This window comes from Trichomycterus rosablanca, chromosome 2, assembly GCF_030014385.1.
Source record: "Trichomycterus rosablanca isolate fTriRos1 chromosome 2, fTriRos1.hap1, whole genome shotgun sequence".
Classification (NCBI taxonomy): Eukaryota; Metazoa; Chordata; class Actinopteri; order Siluriformes; family Trichomycteridae; genus Trichomycterus; species Trichomycterus rosablanca.
The window spans coordinates 45,691,519-45,714,426 of NC_085989.1; the positions used below are offsets into that span (position 1 = coordinate 45,691,519).

Consider the following 22,908-nt stretch of genomic DNA (forward strand, 5'->3'; position numbering starts at 1 on the left):
AGCAGTAAAGGTGGGTTTGGTGTAAAAATGACCACACTGGTGTGGGTTTGGTGTAGAATGACCACACTAAAAATAACCTGACGTGCACTGTTAAGTTTGGTAGAGGGTCTATGATAATGTGGGGCTGTTTTATTACTCCAAAGGCATTGGGAAACGTGTTAAAATCAACATTTGTCAGCCTCGGTCAGGATACTAAGAATGGGTCGTCATTAGATCTTCCAGCTGGATGATGATCCAAAACATACGTCCCTTCACCCTTCGTCCCTCCTGCCTGTCCGCAGTCCAGCGCAAAGCCTGGACGGACAGGCAAAAAATAAATGCACACAGTTTTAATGCACATCTGTCTAATAAGTCAATCACAACATGTGTGTCTAATTTCCTAGATTTCTTTATTTTTCTCTCTGGACCATGTGGAGATCAGACTTCAGAAAGAAATCAAGTCAAGTCCAATTCATATGTTTAATGCTTTTTACAATAGACATCGTTTTAAAGCAGAGATGCACGTAAGTCGCACACACAGCGACTTCAGACTCAACTCGGACTCGTTTCAAATGACTCGAACTCGACTCGTGACTCGCAAAAATTGACTTGTGGACAACAAAAGTCAGCAACATTAGTTACGTGTGACAATTAAATGTATTTATATGATCCGACATCATTCTGATCGTGTCATTTTCTGCTCTCTAATAACGTTCCGTCCGTTTTAACCCACAACACACGCAATGGGTAAATGATTGTAAGAACCACTTTCTAAATCAATCAGACCTTCTGATTGTAATTGTTAGTAAGAAATGCTGTTATTTGCATGTATTTAGTTTGCAGCGTCACACAGATGATTGTCAATGAAACGCTTGATTGGCTTTCTAACGAGTTCGTGTTTTACTTCACGACCGGGAAAAGTTTGGAGGTTTTTAATTATAAGCACATTTACAAAATAACGGATTATATTCCTAATGGGACACACGGTTATAAATTTAATAGCATCTGGAAGAACATAAGCTAAGGTAAGCAGTATTATGGATTTTTTGCTGTGTTTGGGATTTTGGCCGCTGTGCCGTGATTTTTTGTGCGCTTTTGTTTTGCTATGAAAACAAAACATCAGTTTAAGCTTTTAACTGGTACCTAGGAAAGTAAAGGCACGAAGTAAAATGGCAAAATACAGTCGCTAATCTGTGGTTGTTTATCTGAATTTACAGATTATTTGTTTGTTTCTACGCTACATTTCCAATATATGTTTTGTGTAGATTATATTGACTCGTTTCTCGGACTTTAGCCTAAAAACTCATGACTTGACTCGGACTCTAGCCTAAAGACTCGTGACTCGGACTCGTATTTTGTGACTTGTGAACATCTCTGTCTTAAAGCAACTTTACATAATCCAGGACCAACAGACCAAAACCCCTGTTGAGCAAGAAGAGGGTAACAGTGACAAGAAAAAAAAGGAAGAAACTTTCACTGTGATAAAGTCAGTAGTGAGCTCTGGACATTTTCGGTGCAAACACGCCAGGTTCCCATCTGTCCTGCATTTGCTAAACACACAAACACATAAAACCAGTTAACAAGCATCCAGGTTTGAACTGTCGCTTTACAGCCGTATAATATCATGATCATATAATAGGCATTTCTAATGAGTTATTTCAAAATGAAAACGGTCCTTAAGTTTTTGGAAAATAAAACTGGTCTAAAAGAGTGCATCTAATGAACAGCATATAAGAACAACACTTGACAAGGACTAGAAACTGAAATATGAGAATTACCTACTTTTTCTGCCATGAATTTAACCACTGTGTAACCACAGCATAAAACATCAAAATAAATAAATCTACTGGTTTATTTCTTTTCCCGGCAAAGTTAAAGAACAGGGAAGTTCTGTCATATACAGTGTATCACAAAAGTGAGTACACCCCTCACATTTCTGCAGATATTTAAGTATATCTTTTCATGGGACAACACTGACAAAATGACACTTTGACACAATGAAAAGTAGTCTGTGTGCAGCTTATATAACAGTGTAAATTTATTCTTCCCTCAAAATAACTCAATATACAGCCATTAATGTCTAAACCACCGGCAACAAAAGTGAGTACACCCCTAAGAGACTACACCCCTAAATGTCCAAATTGAGCACTGCTTGTCATTTTCCCTCCAAAATGTCATGTGACTCGTTAGTGTTACTAGGTCTCAGGTGTGCATAGGGAGCAGGTGTGTTCAATTTAGTAGTACAGCTCTCACACTCTCTCATACTGGTCACTGAAAGTTCCAACATGGCACCTCATGGCAAAGAACTCTCTGAGGATCTTAAAAGACGAATTGTTGCGCTACATGAAGATGGCCAAGGCTACAAGAAGATTGCCAACACCCTGAAACTGAGCTGCAGCACAGTGGCCAAGATCATCCAGCGTTTTAAAAGAGCAGGGTCCACTCAGAACAGACCTCGCATTGGTCGTCCAAAGAAGCTGAGTGCACGTGCTCAGCGTCACATCCAACTGCTGTCTTTGAAAGATAGGCGCAGGAGTGCTGTCAGCATTGCTGCAGAGATTGAAAAGGTTGGGGGTCAGCCTGTCAGTGCTCAGACCATACGCCGCACACTACATCAAATTGGTCTGCATGGCTGTCACCCCAGAAGGAAGCCTCTTCTGAAGTCTCTACACAAGAAAGCCCGCAAACAGTTTGCTGAACACATGTCAACAAAGGACATGGATTACTGGAACCATGTCCTATGGTCTGATGAGACCAAGATTAATTTATTTGGTTCAGATGGTCTCAAGCATGTGTGGCGGCAATCAGGTGAGGAGTACAAAGATAAGTGTGTCATGCCTACAGTCAAGCATGGTGGTGGGAATGCCATGGTCTGGGGCTGCATGAGTGCAGCAGGTGTTGGGGAGTTACATTTCATTGAGGGACACATGAACTCCAATATGTACTGTGAAGTACTGAAGCAGAGCATGATCCCCTCCCTCCGGAAACTGGGTCGCAGGGCAGTGTTCCAGCATGATAATGACCCCAAACACACCTCTAAGATGACCACTGCTTTATTGAAGAGGCTGAGGGTAAAGGTGATGGACTGGCCAAGCATGTCTCCAGACCTAAACCCAATAGAACATCTTTGGGGCATCCTCAAGCGGAAGGTGGAGGAGCGCAAAGTCTCGAATATCCGCCAGCTCCGTGATGTCGTCATGGAGGAGTGGAAAAGCATTCCAGTGGCAACCTGTGAAGCTCTGGTAAACTCCATGCCCAGGAGAGTTAAGGCAGTTCTGGGAAATAATGGTGGCCACACAAAATATTGACACTTCAGGAACTTTCACTAAGGGGTGTACTCACTTTTGTTGCTGGTGGTTTAGACATTAATAGCTGTATATTGAGTTATTTTGAGGGAGGAATAAATTTACACTGTTAAATAAGCTGCACACAGACTACTTTTCATTGTGTCAAAGTGTCATTTTGTCAGTGTTGTCCCATGAAAAGATATACTTAAATATCTGCAGAAATGTGAGGGGTGTACTCACTTTTGTGATACACTGTATGTCTCCACTAAAGCTTGACTTTAGTTTAGATTGGGGGCAGCACTGTGGCTCAGTGGGTCCTGGGTTTGATCTCCAGGTGGGGCGGTCCGGATCCTTTGTTCTCCTCGTGTCTGTGTGGGTTTCCTCCAGGAGCACCGGTTTCCTCCCACAGTACGAAGACGTGCAGGTGAGGTGAACTGGAGAAACAAAATTGTTCATCACTGTGTTTGATATTAAAAACTTGAACTGATGAATCTTGTGTAACCAGTAACTACCTGTCTTGTCATGAATGTAACCAAAGTGTAAAACATGACGTTAAAGTACTAATAAATAAATAAATAACTTAGCCCAGTGATACACAAAGTCCACAAGACATCTAAATGAGTCCTGTAGTATCTGGTACCAAGACAATATCAGGATGTCCTTCAGCTTCTACGTTGTGAGGTGGATCGTCCTACAGCGCATCCTGGTACTTCTCTTACCTGTGTGAAGGTGCACACATACCCAGCCGTCCACATGATCTTAGAGAAAACAGGATTCATTGGGCCAATGCGCCAATGTCCGGTTTTGAGACCTGCGTGCCTTTTGTAGAGCTTTTGATAATGGATCGGGGGTTAGGGGTTAGCTGAGACAAGTGTTTTTCAAACCCTGGGTGTCGCACGCTAAAAAAAATGGGTTGCAGAGAAAAATAATAATAATTAAATAAACCTGTACACAAACGCCCCCTTGCAGAGGCTTTATGTTCCATCTTGTATAGAGAGAGTGAGATGCATTGTGTTGCCTGGGTCACATAAAAAATCATGGACAAAATGTGGGTTGCTTGAAAAAAGTTTGAAAAACCCTGGTTGAGACTACGCAGCCCCATACACAGACAACTGACGCCTGTCAGTAGGTACAGTGAGCACCCCTTGCTGTTTTGGTTATACATTGAGCCAGTCTGGTCATACTGAGTCAACCCTTATCAAAGCCACCCAGGTCTTTATACTAATCAGATCTGCTGCTTTCAACACATTTACATTAATATTTTCGGCATTTAGCAGACGCTCTTATCCAGAGCGACTTACCGAAGTGCTTCCATAGTAAACATTACCTTACTCTAGTTTAAGTAGACAACAGTCCAAGAACACAAATCTGCTAAAACTCTGTTAGAACCAATTTTTTTTTTTGCGCAAGAAATGAATTAGTATTAGTGAGTGTTAGTAAGTATGTGTCAGCTTAAGTGTTTAGTAAAGAGGTGATGAAGGTTTTTAATGGTTTTTTAAAGACAGCGAGAGACTCAGAAGTTCGGACAGACAGAGGAAGTTCGTTCCACCACTTCCTCGAGTCTTGGGTGGAGGATCAAGTCGAGCGAGACTAGTGTCTCAGAGGTTGCGTGGTACAGGGCGGGGTTTGATTAGACCTCTAAGGTAGCTTGGAGCTGGTCCAAGCAGCAGTGGGGTGATGTGGCAGTGTTTAGGTTGGTTAAAAACCAGACGGGCAGCTGCATTTTGAACACGTCACTACCAACCAACTACCAACATTTAATAACTGTCTGATCATCACATGCATCACTGTTACAAAACTGGCTCCTCCATGTGCATTCTTGTGGATGGGTGTGATGTTTTGGCTCATATATGTGTATAGTCCACATTTTATAATTAAACAGTGGACCCCCCCATTATAGGCATAATTGGGAAATCATGACAACAGGCTGTAAAATGCTTTTAATTGCTTATTGTTTAAATTTTTCATTTACAAAATAAAGAAAATCTTACCTCTATCAGAAGTAAAAAAAAAAACTAAATTTAAATTTTCATGAAGAATATTTTCTGAGCTTCAGTTCAACACATCAGAGCTCTGTCCTTGGTGCTGAACCTGAGAGCTGTGGAGAGAAACAGTGTATATTGGTATTTTCACACCTGTGGATCTGCTCAGACTGAGTAACTTTTATGCGTTTGTTTCTTTTTCTGCTTGGTCCATTTATTTTCACACTGCTGATTTATAAGCACGACAAAAAGGGTTTGTGTGACAAGGCCAGGCTGGACGTTAATTTCTAATGTCCTACATACATACATACACACACACATATACACACAAATATACATACTAGGGCACGTGTGTTAAACCGAACCCGGCCCGCCACATCGTTTTATGTGACCGGCGAGAACTTAAAAGACGTAAAATAAAAGTCTTTGCTGCTCTAAAGCGCACACTGTATCATACATAAACTACTACACGAAATGCATGTCGAATTTGTGACCCACAAAGTGTTTTCACATCAGCGTTTAACTAAGTCGGTTTTCCAACAAGTGAAGTTGAAAAATATCTACAAATAATCCCAAAATGTCCAAGAAGAGAGTAATTGATGGAGGCTTTGCCATCTTTGCCAATCCTTGCACTGCCCACATCAAAAGTGCGCCACATCACCTTCAGGTGGAGTTAACAGAAATTCAAAGCGATAATGGCATGAGAGCAAAGATCAGTGGAGGGTGGCACGGTGGCTAGGTGGGTAGCACTGTCGCCTCACAGCAAAAAGGTCCTGGGTTCGATCCCCAGGTGGGGCGCTCCTGGTCCTCTATGTGTGGAGTTTGCATGTTCACCCCCGGTCTGCGTGGGTTTCCTCTAGGAGCTCCGGTTTCCTCCCACAGTCCAAAGACGTGCAAGTGAGGTGAATTGGAGACACAAAATTTTCCATGACTGTGTTTGATATTAAACTTGTGAACTGATGAATCTTGTGTGATGAGTAACTACCTGTCCTGTCATAAATGTAACCAAAGAGTGCAAAACATGAGGTAAAATCCTAATAAACAAACAAAGATCAGTAGATGAGGATGGTGTGTGATATGGTGTCTCGGGTTATTTAGGAATATGTTACATTTTTCGTCTTACAGTTACAAATGGCACTTTGAGGGCAACCATAATGCTGATGTGGCCGTCTGTGAAAATTAGTTTGACACTCCTGTACTAGGGTGTCCATACCGATTTTTCATCTGCGTGTCCGCAGTCTGGTGCAACGCCTGGACGGACGCATATTTTCCCTTTTTTGGAAGTGGACCAGACGCTTGTAACGTGAAATCATAATTAATTTACCTGTCATTGGCTTACAAACATGTCAAAAGAAATGACTTTATTGTGGAACGTCCAGCCCTGAAATGAGTTTTAACAACAGTTCATTCTGTCGACACGCCAAAACAAAAAACAACGTGAGTGGTCGCTCAGCACCCTTTTATTTGGAGGAGCAGGAAGGATGAATTTCATGCTTTTTGTACCAAAGTATCACAAGTCAAATGTGGTGAGTAGAACATTTATTAATGTGCTGATTTTCTAATTAGTTTTAATTGCATCACATTTATATCAATAAAGGATTTAATTTCGTGTGCTGTAGACATGATCCTGACTATCTACTGCCATGCCATCCTTTTTGGGGTCTGATGTTCTTCTCTTTAGGGTTATGGAAGTGGCCATCCTATTACACACACACACACACACACACACACACACACACACACACACACAGACTGAAGTATTAGATGTATTAGTAGCTTGGAGAAGCTCTTAGCGTTTGAACGATCATGTTTCTGCTGAGATGAGTGAAGTGAAGTGAAGTGAGGAGCAGCTCTACTGCAGCGCTGTGTGTTTACAAACTCCTCAGCCCAACAACACACATAACAAAGGGTTCATGCTTAGCATGAGCTCATACTAACTATGCTAATGTGACTCTCAGTGAATACAAACTAGTGTTAGCAGTTAGCATGAGCTCATATTATCACAGTGTTAGTGGTTTTAATCAGCCGTTTCAGTACTGGTCTGTTGTTCGTGTTCAGAGATTTACACTCAGTCTGAGCATCACTGCAGAGCTACAAAACGACTTCACACTTCCTGTTATCTAGATAAATAAAGAAAGAAATAAAGCACAGTTGTTTTATTTTCATCGTTCATTAACCACAGTAGGAGTTCCATTAAAAAGTGGCGGCTAATAAACATTTAGTGGTAAGAGGTAAAAGTGAGACAGTTTAAAGACTTCATTAAATAAAAAGGTTTAATGTGAGCTGTAAATAGCTGCTGAGTTTCTCTGCTCTGTTTTACTGTTAAAATATCTAACTCTCTAAGTAACCTCTACTTTACCCTGGTCAGGGTCACAGTAGGTCCGGTTTCACTGGGCATGGAATCACAGGGTTCAATGCACTAACACACAGACCCCCATGAACTGTGGTTTTTACCTCTAAGTATTAATAAGGAGAGTCAGACTCTCCAATTCCCCATAATTTGAACCATGGAACCATGGTAACACACCCCAGATGAAACGCCTATCCATTATAGGGATTGGTGTCTTCGGTCACCCCCTCCCTAAGATATAGCCAATCATGTCTGTATGTAGATACCTGACTGGTGGATAGCACAAATGGAATTTACATCCTGGATCCCGGCTGTATTAAGCATATGTTTTTTATTGCTGCATCACTCGATAATAATACCAATAATAATATAATAATTAATAAATAATGATGATAATAATATTAATAAAAGTAGTAGTAGTAATAAAATCATAATAATGCCAATCATTGATAATACTGTATTTAAGTAATAATAAAGTAAAACAATATTAAATAATATTAAATAATAACAATGATACTTATTATATAATAAAAAAAATATATAATAAAAAACATTATAATCATTGATAATATTTTAGTAATAATAATAAAATAAAACAATATTAATTAAATAATAATGATGTTAATAATATCATAATAATAATGAATTATAAAAACAACAACAATATTAATAGTAATAAAAACATTATAATCATTGATAATATTTAAGTAATAATAATAAAATAAAACAGTATTAATTAAATAATAAGGATGTTCATAATAATATTTATAACAACAACAATAATAATAATAATAATGAACTATAACAATAATAATAACAATAATAATAATGAATTATAACAATAAATGATAATAATGAATTATAACAACAACTATAATAATAATAATAATGAATTATAACAATAATAATAATGAATTATAACAATAAATTATAACAATAAATGATAATAATGAATTATAACAACAACAACTATAATAATAATAATAATGAATTATAACAATAATAATAACAATAATGAATTATAACAACAACAATAATAATAATAATAATAAAAACATTATAATCATTGATAAAATTTAAGTAATAATAAAGTAAAACAATATTAATTAAATAATAAGGATGTTCATAATAATATTTATAACAACAACAATAATAATGATAATAATGAATTATAACAATAATAATAACAATAATAATAATGAATTATAACAATAAATGATAATAATAAATTATAACAACAACAACTATAATAATAATAATAATGAATTATAACAATAATAATAACAATAATGAATTATAACAACAACAACAATAATAATAATAATAATAATAATAATAATAAAAACATTATAATCATTGATAAAATTTAAGTAATAATAAAGTAAAACAATATTAATTAAATAATAAGGATGTTTTTTAAAACGCTTAGCCAGGCCCTAGAGATTACTTTAGACCTGTGTCCTACTGTGGCACTTTTTGGGGTCTCTTTAGATCATCAGTTCCCAGCAATGAAGCAACGGGTAATAGCTTTTAGCACCCTACTGGCCAGACGTGCTATTCTTCTGAGATGGAAGCTCCTCTCCCCGCCAACACACAACTGGTGGCTCCAGGAGCTTTTGAGTAACATCAAACTGGAGAAGCTGCGTGCTTACAGATTGGGTTCACTACAAACCTTTCATAAAACATGGTCGCCTGTCCTTAATACCATTGCGGATTACTGCATCACCCCTGAGTAGAAGAGAGAGAGACCTTCCCCCCTCCCTCCCCGTGAATGTTTCCCCCCTTTTTTTCTTTTCTTTTTTTTTTATCTATTTCTTTATCTATTTCTTTATCTATTTCTTTTAATTCTTTAATTACTTATTATTATTTTATTAAGTATGTATGTGTATGGGTGTATGTATATATATGTATACATATGTGTGTGTATATGTATGTATATGTGTGTGTGTATGTATGCAGGGTTGTTTTACTTTTCTACAGTCTCTGTTGTTGAATGAGCATATTGTCAATTTGTTTCTTATCCTTTGGAATGTACTGTATGCTTTGGTTTGACATAAGAAAATCTCAATAAAGAAAATGGTTACAAAAAAATAATAAGGATGTTCATAATAATATTTATAACAACAACAATAATAATAATAATAATGAATTATAACAATAATAATAACAATAATAATAATGAATTATAACAATAAATGATAATAATGAATTATAACAACAACTATAATAATAATAATAATAATGAATTATAACAATAATAATAACAATAATGAATTATAACAATAATAATAACAATAATAATAATGAATTATAACAATAAATGATAATAATGAATTATAACAACAACTATAATAATAATAATAATGAATTATAACAATAATAATAACAATAATGAATTATAACAACAACAACAATAATAATAATAATAAAAACATTATAATCATTGATAATATTTAAGTAATATTAATAAAGTAAAACAATATTAATTAAATAATAAGGATGTTATTAATAACACAATAATAATGAATTATAACAACAATAATAATAAAAACATCATAATCATTGATTATATTTAAGTAATAATAATAAAATTAAACAATAATTAAATAATAAGGCTGTTAATAACATAATAATAATGAATTATAACAACAACAATAATTCAGGTTCTTTGAGGGCTGCAGAACTGTGTGACTCTCCATATACAATACTGATCCCTATGTGAACTCGCCTTGTGCAGGTGAAAAGAAGCGGTTGGCTACGGTATAACCCTACTTGTTCAGGGTTGGGTCTGCAGGATAGTTGGATACAGTTAGGGAAAAAAGAAAAATGTGCATAAAGAGAATCAAAATGGAGAAATAAAAATGATGAAAAGATTTTACCATTAAGTCCACTGTCTGTCATTAATTTAAATTAATTTAGAAAAAGGGCTGTTGCTATGGTGAGGAAAGAAAGGGATCTAGGAAGGTAGAAAGAAAGAAAGCATTCAATTATGGACAAAGAGGGAAGCAGAACATAAAGGTAGAATCAATTATTAAAGTAATGAATGAAGGAGAGAACGAAGGAAGGAGAAGAGATATGATTTAGGAAAGAAAGGGAGGAAGGAATAAAGAAAAATGAGATCAAGAGAGAGAAGTTAACTGGGATGGGAAGGACAGGAAGGCCCAGATCTTTCACTTCCTATTCATTTCCTAGTCATTTTTGCACAAGCCCTTTATAGTCTAGTGAAATCACTTACATTACAGTGTTAGTACATTAACACTGCAGTATTTAGCACCCACGTCTGATTCTCTGCTTTAACCTGATTGTGTTTGTTATCTTGGTTATATTAGCATTTTAATGTGCTCTATATCAGGGTGCTCAAGTGGCACAGATAGCTCACCAATGCCGAGATCCAGCTTTCAATCTCAGTGATGCTATCAGCCGGTCGGGGGTCTACAGACATGATTGGCCATGTCTGGAGTGGCTAAACAACCTAAGTGCCCTCTCAAAACACAAAGGGCAGCTTCAAGAAGTTCACATGTTTATTTAAAGACAGAAATTCATTTTAAAAAGTGGTAAGAAGAGTTGTAATGGTAAGAGCCAGGCGGCTGGCAGCAGCAGCGTCTGAGTTCTGGGGTTTGAATCCCAGGCTGGGCTCACAAATACAGAATGTGCATGGCTGTACATGAACCTAGCCATTGAGGGGACACATATCAGTGCACCCTTAGTGCTGGTCCCAAGCCCAGATAATGAGGAGGGTTGTATAAGGAAGGGCATTAAAAACTGTACTATTAATCAGAAGGTTGCTGGTTCAAGCCCCACCATCAGCAAGTTGCCACTGTTGGGCGTCTGAGCAAGGCCCCTCTATCTCTCAATTGCTCAAACTGTATTCAGTGATAATTGTTAGTCACTTTGGACAAAAAACATCTGGTGAGCATCTGGAGAGGAATCAATCACTCCTACCAGTAATATTTAAATCACATGATGCCACGTACATGATCGTGCTTGTTTCCACAGGCCTGTGTGTCTGTGTACTTAGTTTTCTATTCTTTGTAGTGTGTAATATTGGGGAAACCATTTAGGAAAATATCTGGACCCACAGCAACCCTGATCAGGATAAAGCTGCTGACTTCTTTTGTGTTCCTGAGCTCTTTATCAGTGAAGTGAGTGAAACCTTTCTAACCTGGAAAGTAGGTTTGATCATAACAGGATTAGCTCTCTCTCTCTCTCTCTCTCTCTCTCTCTCTCTCTCTCTCTCACACACACACTTATCTTTCCTCCTGTGTTTATACAGTTCAGTGTTTTCCGTCTACTTATTTTCATTTCCTTTTAACAAATTTAGGATGAAAGAAGTTCAATTGGCTGATCTTTAGCACCCCTCTGTAGGTGTTAATGAGTAAGTAAACAGGTGAGTGTGTGATGCTCTGTCCAGGTTCTGTTACTGTCTTACATCCATATGGTGCCAACTCCACCACAACCCTGACCAGGATAAAGCTTACTTTTGATCAGGGTCGCTGTGGGTCCAGTGCACACAGTGCAGGGGTACAGCATCACATTCCATCACAGGCCGTCACACACTCACCCATTCACACACTTATTTACACTAAACAGCACTGCAATTACAGCAGCCTCTCAGAAACAAGCAACCTCTCAGACAAACGGGGGTAAGGTTTGAACCCAGTTCCACAAGACCCTGGGCTCCAAGGCACACACACTACCTACTGTACCAATGTCCATCGATTAAATTTAAACAGTTTAAAAAGTCTGGATGAAAACCCAGAAACCCGTCTCTGGACACACACACACAGAGCATGAGACAAAGACTGTTTATACACACAGTTAAACAAAAGCTGTGTGTGTTTGAGTACACAGCAGAGCCTCTCAGACACACACACACACACTGGAGTGATGTCCGTCATTCACACTGATCAGTCGAGTGCCAACGACTGTTATCTCATTCACACAGCTGTGGAGACATTTCTGCTTTTCTCTAGAGCCACAGATGAACAGAGGTGTGTGGATGGCTCGTGTGAGTGTGTGTGTGTGTGTGTGTGTGTGTGTTTAAAGCTCTGTAGAACCTTCTCACATTTAAAACCATGCAGTGTAAATAAATACTGAGTAACCTTTACCAGTAACATTATAAGGTTGTTCCATTCACACATGCTGTTTTTACACTGAATTTGAAACAGTTTTACTCAGGAAGGACTCAGGACTAAGAACAGTCACACATACAGCACATCTGGTGATAAAATGAACCTGTACCCGAACACCCCTTGTAATTGTAAACCACAGTGGGACTAGATTGCCATCATTTTTAATAATTAAGTATATTTCGTTCTGTATTTTGTGGGTCGCTTGTAAAAAAGGCCCAATCCAGAAGGAGTTCCTGGAAAATAAACAGAATGCTGAAAACTGGAGTGAAAAACTGATAGAGTGAAGTCACTATATGTAGGAAACCTGGCACCTGAAGCGCATCAGCGTCAGTAGGAGAATAAGGGCTCACACTGTGACTCCGTGCTCCCTCTGCCAGCCAAACTAGGTCATGCAAGTGTGGATGGCTTGTGTGTGTGTGTGTGTGTGTGTTTAAAGCTCTCTGTAGAACCTTCTCACATTTAAAACCATGCAGTGTAAATACTGAGTAACCTTTACCAGTAACGTTATGACGTTGTTCCGTTCACACATGCTGTTTTTACACTGAATTTGAAACAGTTTTACTCAGACAGGACACTCCACCAGATGTTTAACAGTCACACATACAGCACATCTGGTGATATTAAAGCAGAAAATACTTACATTTGTTCAGCAGATGTTTATTTACTCTGTTAACCTTTTAACAAAATGATTCACTAGTGAATCACTTACAAATGATTCCATGTTTTTAAACTTGAAATCACCCAAACACACATTCAGGTCTCAAATATTTGAGTTAGCAGATATTTCTTCTGACTGGAATTTGTTTTACATGACAAGGTGGGTAATTAAAAAATACCTGCAACGGGGAATGACGCGCCTCACTAGAGAGAGAGCGAAGCGAGTCCCTACAGATGTAATAGAGAACAAATGAAACTCATAATGAAGAGTCTTGCATTTACATTTTCGGCATTTAATTTTTTCAACCTTTATCCCCCAATTTTCTCCCCCTAATCTAGTCGTGTCCAATTACCCTGATTGCATCCTCCACTGATTCAACCTTCCACCACTGACTGAGGAGCTTCTCAACTGACACACGCCCCCTCCGGCACGTGCTCAGTACAGACTGCATTTTTCACCCACACGAGTCGAGTTCATATATACCGATCAGCACTGTGCACAGAGAGCCACACGCTGATCAGCATTATTCCTCAGCCCTGTGCAGGTGCCATCAGTCAGCCAGCAGTGGTTGTAATTGCACCAGTGGCAGAGTTGAGTTTCCATATGATGTATTCGAAAACCCAGCTCTGGTGTGCTAGCGTATTTTACCGCTGCACCACCTGAGCGGCTTTTAGGAGACACTTTTACCAAAGCGACTTGCAGTACTGTGACAGTATATCGTCTAGTTGAGGGGTAAGGGCCTTGCTTAAGGGTCCAACAGTTTGCAACCTGGCAGTGGTTGGACTTGAACCAGAGACCTTTTGATTACTAGTCCAGTACCGTAACCACTAGGCTACAACTGCCCTATGTTAGGTCAAGGTAGAATAAAACTGTTGCTGAATAACCACAAACTTTAGAAAATGGGCAGTGTATATATACAAAGTGACAAATGAAATAACAGTACAAAATCTACAGTTCGTAACCCGCTATGGAGAAACGGTATAGCACAGGGCCAGCAAAGAAATGAGAGCCGGATGCATCGATTTTGTGACTGTCAACACACCTAAATAGAAAGTAGTGCAAAAACTGGTTGCAGAGAACTATAATAATTAGGGCTGTCGAAGTTAACGCGATAATAACGCATTAACGCGATCTCAATTTAACGCGATAAAAAAAAATAGTGCCGTTAACGCAAATTCTATTTGGCCCTGCGAGTCATCCGTAGTTCATGTTGAGACTTGACCGTGCACCAACGTTTTAACGTCGGACTTGCCACCGTTTGTTTCATTTGCGGTTTGTTAACATAATGTAACCGAGCGTTGTAGTGATGCACTCGCTTAATAAAGAAATAAATACACGGTATATTCACAAGTTGTCGGGAGCAGAACACTTTATTAACTTCTTCTGTTATGGTACCGAATAGCAAACAGCTAGAGTCATACCGTTAGCCAAGCATGCTATTCCATGCACTATGTAAGCCCCAAAGGGTCAAAACACACTCACAATGTTTGCTGATGGAGAAATTTTAACCTACAATCTCACATTTATACGAAGTCAAGGGTCTCTGCTGGATAGTATTACTGCCTAGTATGTGAGTGAATAAAACAACCTTACAGTTTTCTCTTGTCCCAGCAGTTTTTAACATAAGTACATTTAGCATAAAATGTGTTCACCATTTTAATTGTAACATTTCACTTAAAAATCCTTCTATTGTTTTCTATAACATTTACACAGATTTTTTTTAATGCGATTAATCGCGATTAACTATATAAAATTCTGAGATTAATCGCGATTAAAAATTTTAATCGTTTGACAGCCCTAATAATAATAATTAAATGAGCAAATTTTAATAGGCACATAAACACAAAATGAACTTGTACACGAACATCTTGTAAACCACAGTGGGACCAGATTGCACCATTTTTAATAAATAAGTACTAAAATTTTGCTTTGAGTTTTTTTTTTGGGTCGCTTGTAAAAAAGACCCAATTCAGAATGAGTTCCTGGAAAATAAACTGAATCCTTAAAACTGATAGAGTGAAGTCACTATGGGTGTGTTCAAAAACCTAGTGAGGATTCTAATAAGTCAGTGAATTATAAGGCAGGTTATTCGAGCGCACTACTTAGACAGCGATTTGCAAGTGCGGAGATCAAGTGACTTATTTTTCATCATTATCGTGTGTGTGTGTGTGTGTGTGTGTGTGTTTCAGCTGCCGTGCCAGTAACAGGAAGAGTCTGATTCTGACCTCCACCTCGCCTACTTTACCCCGACCTCACTCGCCTTTACCTGGACACATCGGTGAGTGACGGAACTAACACTCTCTCACCACGTCATAATACTCAACACACATGTGTACACACTTAAGTACCTTTCACACTCAACAAGGTGTAAATACAGATGGTACACCAGTGGAATCTTCACTCTGGATGCCTTTTTACAACAAAAAATGGACTGGAAACTGCTGGCTCACGTTACTAACAATCACAACACAGATCATTTAAAATAATTGTGTGTTTCACTACTGAGGAGACAGAACACTGCACAGCATGAACTTCATCAAAGAGAAATGAGAGAGGAAGCTGAATCATTAAACCATAGAAGAAGATTTGGAAGATACACCGATCAGCCATAACATTAAAACCACCTCCTTGTTTCTACTGTCCATTTTATCATCTCCACTTACCATATAGCAGCACTTTGTAGTTCTACAATTACTGACTAGTCCATCTGTTTCTCAATGTTCTTTAATGGTCAGGACCCCCACAGAGCAGGTATTATTTGGGTGGTGGATCATTCTCAGCACTGCAGTGACACTGACATGGTGGTGGTGTGTTAGTGTGTGTTGTGCTGGTATGAGTGGATCAGACACAGCAGCGCTGCTGGAGTTTTTAAACACCTCACTGTCACTGCTGGACTGAGAATAGTTCACCAACCAAAAATATCCAGCCAACAGCGGCCCATGGGCAGCGTCCTGTGACCACTAATGAAGGTCTACAAGATGACCAACTCAAACAACAGCAATAGATGACCGGTCATCTCTGACTTTACATCTACAAGGTGGACCAACTAGGTAGGAGTGTCTAATAGAGTGGACAGTGAGTGGACACGGTGTTTAAAAACTCCAGCAGCGCTGCTGTGTCTGATCCACTCATACCAGCAAAACACACACTAACACACCACCACCATGTCAGTGTCACTGCAGTGCTGAGAATGATCCACCACCTAAATAATACCTGCTCTGTGGTGGTCTTGTGGTGGTCCTGACCATTGAAGAACAGGGTGAAAGCAGGCTAAAAAAGCATGCAGAGAAACAGATGGACTACAGTCAGTAATTGTAGAACTACGAAGTGCTTCTATATGGTAAGTGGAGCTGATAAAATAAACAGTGTGTGTAGAAACAAGGAGGTGGTTTTAATGTTATTGCTGATTGGTGTATTTGTCTTACAGAATGCAGTTCCACTAACATCAGGTCTTATGCTAGAAAAGGTGTTCTGTGCTTTTGTAGATGCCTGCTTGGATATTCAGCTTCAGGTAGATCCAAATGAGTTCTGAATCACACTGTCAAGAGTTTAAAACTTGATCCTGAATGTGACTGTTAGCCAGCATATTGATTTTAGAATAGGGGTCACATGAGAGGGGTCACATCCGGTAGGTTGTGAACCAGGCGAGCAGCAGCATCTTGATAGCTTTGAAGCAGAAGTTTGGAACATGAAGATAACCCAGCAGGTAAAACGCTGCAGTAATCAGGTCTGGATGTTACAGGAGAATCTGAGTGGTTTCGTGTGTCAGCAGTATGACGGATCACATCATCAGGTCTGCTCACTGTGTGTGTGTCATTTCTGGAGGAAGCTTACACATAAATGCTTAGGATGACCACTGTTTTTCCTCCTGTTTGTACAGGAAATAGCCCTCTGGACAGCCCTCGCAACTTCTCTCCCAGCACTCCAGCTCACTTCTCTTTTGCTGCTTCTACTAGACGGTAAACACACATACACACACACACACACACACACACACACACACAAACTCTTATAGAGCTGCATGCATTTACATTTACATTTTCAGCATTTAGCAGACACCTTTATTCAAAGTGACTTACAGTTGTGACAGTATACAGTTAAGGTTAAGGGCCTTGCTCAAGGTTCCAACAGCAGCAACCTTGCAATGGTGGGGCTTGAACCAGTGACCTTTTGATTACTAGCCCAGTACCTTAACCGCTAGGCTACATCTACAAGCAACATACACACATAGTGCAGTGGTAGCTTAGTGGTTAAAGTACTGAACTAGTAATCAAAAGGTTACTGGTTCATTACGACCAAATTGCCACTGTTGGACCCCTGAGTGAATAACACTGACTATCTCTTCATCACGGCACCTGTTAGTAGGTGGGATATATTAGGCTATAAGTGAACATTTTATCCTCAAAGTTGATGTTTTAGAAGCAGGAAAAATGGACAAGTGTAAGAAGAGTTTGACAAGGGCCAAATTGTGATGGCTAGACGACTGGGTCAGAGCATCTCCAAAACTGCAACTCTTGTGGGGTGTTCCCGGTCTGCAGTGGTCAGTCTCTATCAAAAGTGGTCCAAGGAAGGAACAGTGGTAAACTGGCGACAGGGTCATGGCCGGCCAAGGCTCATTGATGCACGTGGGGAGCGAAGGCTGACTCGTGTGGTCTGATCCGATGAGCTACTGTAGCTCAAATTGCTGAAGAAGTTGATGCTGGTTCTGAAAGAGAGGTGTCAGAATACACAGTGCATCACAGTTTGTTGCGTATGAGGCTGCATAGCCGCAGACCAGTCAGGGTGCCCATGCTGACCCCTGTCCACCAATGAAAGCGCCAACAATGGGCATGTGAGCATCGGCACTGGACCACGGCGTGATGGAAGGTGGCCTAGTCTGATGAATCACGTTTTCACGTGATTACCTGGGGAACACATGGCACCAGGATGCACTATGGGAAGAAGGCAAGCCGGCGGAGGCAATGTTCTGCTGGGAAACCTTGTGTCCTGCCATCCATGTGGATGTTACTTCACCTACCTAAGCATTGTTGCAGACCATGTACACCCTTTCATGGAGACGGTATTCCCTGATGGCTGTGGCCTCTTTCAGCAGGATGATGCGCCCTGCCACGAAGCAAAAATGCTTCAGGAACGGTTTGAGGAGCACAACAATGAGTTTGAAGTGTTGACTTGGCCTCCAAATTCTCCAGCTCTCAATCCAATCAAGCATTTGTGTGATTTGCTGGACAGACAAGTGCGATCCATGGAGGCCCCACCTCACAACTTACAGGAGTTAAAAGATCTGCTGCGAACATCTTGGTGCCGGGTACCACAGCACACCTTCAGGGGTCTAGTGGAGTCCAAGCCTCGACGGGTCAGGGCTGTTTTGGCAGCAAAAGGGGGACCAACACAATATTAGGAAGGTGGTCATAATGTTATGCTGGATCGTGTAAATAAAAGGTCGCTGGTTCAAGTCCCACATCTGCCAGCTTGCCACCGACTTCTTTTATGAAGGGATAGGTTATAAACAATCAGACTGTGCATGTGCCTGTAATAAGTGCTTGTGTGGTCTGCACTGTACAGTTACTGTCTCTCTAATCATTTCCAACACGCTTAAAATGATCAGCGACCAGTCATGCATTGTTCTGCCCCCCACTAATCGACTGGTATTGATAACAGACATCGTGTTTACCGGGGCATCAAAACGTCGGCTTGTGGAACCTCCTAATTAATTGTGGTCATCCACATGAGTCAGCTCATCTAATTGTGATTAGACACTGGTGATAATGCACATCTGGTACTGACTGAACTTCTCCCCCCTCTCGCTGTCTCTCTCTCCGTCTCTCTCTATGTTTATGAAGGGATGGGCGACGCTGGTCTCTGGCTTCCCTTCCTTCATCTGGTTATGGCACCAACACACCCAGTTCAACGGTATCTACACACACACACAGACACACACACACACATTACCAGGTTCCTTTCTGTCTATCTCTGAGTCTTAATTTTATACACCTCATCTCTCTCACGTCAGCCTTATCTCTGCCTTGTGAAAGAAAGCAGCACAGATAAATGAAATGAGACAGACTGTGTGTGTGTGTGTGTGCGTGTGTGTGCATGTGTGTGTGTGTAGCTTCACCATTACAGTCACATAGACGTCACGATGGGGCAGCAGGTAGAGAAGGACTTGCACAGCACCAAGCTCCTGGTTCAGACTTTACTGCCTTTACTTTCTGTAAGGTTTTGGTAATGCCTAATTCACACTATAGGATTTTTGCCCTGATTTTTGCTCGCTGACCAGTCGGCGCTAGATGCGCCAGCTCAGAGGCAAATCTGCTCTGGGCTCGAAAATTGGCTCTCGTGTGAACTGTTCAACGACTCAATCCGACTCAAGAAACTCAAGAAAAACATCTAGCATGCTAAATATCTGAACCTGTCTGCAACTCAAAATCATGTAGTGTGCAAGGTGTTGCGATCAGGTTGTGGCTGTCATGAACGCAAGATGCGGAAGGGAAACCTGGGGGAGGAGTTATAAATGTGTGGGGCATAATATAGTTTCTATCAGCATACATTGGCACACACAAGCTTTACAGTATCTGTGACCTTATTGACCATCATACCAACGTTGCATTGCAAAAAATATTTATTTGACTTCCAACTCTCTTTGCAGAACTCCTCCTCCTTGCTTCTACGCTACATGTCAGCGTTGCCAGACAAAGTGAGACTCATGTCTTAGGCTGAACGGCAAAACCACTTTTCTTATTTCCTAAGAACAAAAGTGGTGCCATGTACCCTGCCGCTGTGCTATCTTAGGCGTTTTGCTGTTTGAGGTCGGACCACCCGAGTTCCTCACACCAGACTCCCCAGACCATGTCCTGACTGATCTAGCATTGAGCACAGTGGGCACAATCATGCTGGAACAGTGAAGGACCTTTCTTCCGCAAACTGTCCCCACACATTTGGATCTATGGATTTGCAAAGAGTCTGGCTAAAACAACTGAATTGAATAGGTGTCCACATATTTTTGGCATGTAGATTAGCTTAAAGGAAAGCTAGAGCACATCCTGTACTTACTGGTACTGGTTATACTAATAAAGCTGTTGTATAACTAATGATTCTTGATTTTAAGAGCTTTGCGTAATGATAAACACTGATGAGTTTATTATATGCACGTGTATAAGATGATAATAAAGATGATGATGATGATGAAGAGCTGTGTAGGTGCACCACCTGCACTGCCGCTGCCCCTCATCATTGATTAAAAACACATCATGGAGAATGAATGAAGCAGATTTAATCAGAGCATCATAATCACTCACTGAATCATCTAATCTCCGTCTGACACATCTGTGTCTCTGTCTCTCCGTGTTTCAGTCATCCAGTTCGTCTCAGGAGCGTCTCCATCAGCTGTCTTATCAGCCCTCCATGGACGAGCTGCTCTTCATCCCCAAACACTTCGGCAGCACAGAGAGCATCACTGACGACGATGGGGGGAGGAGCTCGCCACACACACGACCCCGCTCACGCAGTCTCAGGTACACGGACACCTACAGTCTACGATCACTAGTAAAACACTTCAGTTTAGCATTTTTCTCAAATTTAACATTTCAATAACCAATTGAATGCTTTTATTTAATACTTTGATACTATAACATGTTGATGTTATATGTTTTTTGTTTTTTTTACACATTTTCTCCTCTTTTTCTACCGATTGTTTGCATGTTTGCATTATGCTTCCTCTCTACTGATTGAGGAGAGCGAACTGACCCACGTCCCCTCCGATACGTGAGCAGTAACCGACTGCATTTTTTTCACCTGCACCTGTTGAGTTCATATGTAAATCATCTCTGTGCACAGAGAGCCACACCCTGATCAGCATTGTTCCTCGACTCGGTGCAGACGCCATCAACCAGCCAGCAGAGGTCGTAATTGCATCAGTTATGAGGTCCCCATCTGGCTCCCTACCTGGATGAACAACAGGCCAATCGTTGTTCATGCAGCCGTCCAGCCCAGCCGGATGGCAGAGCTGAGATTCGATACGATGTATTTGGAATCCCAGCTCTGGTTGCTAGCGTACTTTACCGCTGTTCCACCTGAGCGGCATGTTATATACGAATACGAATACGAATCATTTATTGTCATTGCACATTGTACTTGTACACTTACACAACGAAATTGAAATACAACCCCCACCTCTCGGTGCAAGGAAAAACAACAACAGCAAACAATAGTACTAGTATATACAAATATAAATATAAAAAAAGCACTTAAACAAAACCGAAGCAGGAAAAGAAGCTATTGCACATATGCAATAAATGTCCAGTTTAAATTTAAATTATAAGTTGCACATGTCCCATTAAAGTGAAATGAAATTGCAATTGCACAATACCCGTTGAATGACACATGTTGTGTCACATGTTTGTGTGTAACAGAGCTATGGCCCTGTTGTAAAAACTGTCTCTCAGTCTATTAGTCCTAGTTTTGATTTGCCTGTACCTGAGGGCATCAGTTCAAACATTCGGTACCCATTCAGTGTAATATGTTTTTATTATAGTTCATATAACCAGTATAGACAAATGATCCATGTTCTCCCACTATCATTTAACAACATTCCAAAGAGCATCATGTGATGCTACTTAGTTCTCGCCTTTAAATGCACCAGTTAATTCTCAGTGGTGTTTAGGTCATGTGACTATGAAGGAACATTCATTGCAGTCTGCACATTTTGGTCTCCAAATAGTGGTTACAAAGTTTAGAGGTTTGAGATTTATGATTAAAAACATTGTTTTAAAATCAAGAAAAGTGTAAAACAGAAACTTTTTACTAGTTGTCAGATATTAATAGAAAATAAAACATTTCCAGTGTGATTTGCTACTTCTTTAGGAAGATGATCTATACACCAGGACATTACTTCCAAATCTCCAGCTTTTACCTAAAATCTCTGTCTAGTTTTCGGTTCTTTGGAGCCGCCGTGTTTATCCAAAATCTTGGGAATGCTAATGTAGGTTTAACATTAATGTTTTGAGTCGGGGTAAAAAAGACGGGGAGAGTTTTAGATTTGTTTTATGCAATAAACCCAGAGTTTTTTAAGACCTGCCTAATAGTGCGCCAAATTTTATTTCTAAAATGCCTCACGAATGGTAACGGACCCGCATGTCGTTATCTGTCTGATAAGCCAACTCGACCACTTCTTTATCCAACAAAGTCTTGCAGCAGTAGCTTTAATACAAAGTCCTGTTATATGGTTTGCATGGATTGTCTACCCACTCTCAAGTGGCACAATAATAAAGCATTTACTCATTCTGAGAGTGCATGTTTGTACCCCAAGATTACCAGCCATCTGTGACTGGGAGCTGATTGGTCCTGTCTCCCCTCTCAGTCATATTCACATTCTTCCCTGTTGCAGCTTGTAGAGAAGTAAAAACACCCGATAGTCTCACAATCCAGCATTAAGGACTGTGGCGTGATGGATTGAATGGTTTGGGGAAAAAAAGATCTCCATTTTTATTGTGCTGGATTGAATTATTTCATGTTTGTCTTGTGC

At 39.9% G+C, this 22,908-nt stretch overlaps 1 protein-coding gene across 2 annotated transcripts in view; it reads left to right on the forward strand.

Annotated features, from left to right (window-relative positions):
- The window catches only part of mast1b (microtubule associated serine/threonine kinase 1b), an 86,575-nt gene that overhangs the window by 29,396 nt on the left and 34,271 nt on the right, over positions 1 to 22,908 (forward strand). For both annotated transcript variants that reach the window (XM_063016388.1, XM_063016397.1), the window contains exons 3-6: positions 15,578 to 15,666; positions 17,269 to 17,347; positions 19,229 to 19,298; positions 20,739 to 20,899. In XM_063016388.1, the coding sequence (XP_062872458.1) occupies positions 15,578 to 15,666; positions 17,269 to 17,347; positions 19,229 to 19,298; positions 20,739 to 20,899 (399 nt within the window). The remainder of the gene's footprint in view (positions 1 to 15,577; positions 15,667 to 17,268; positions 17,348 to 19,228; positions 19,299 to 20,738; positions 20,900 to 22,908) is intronic.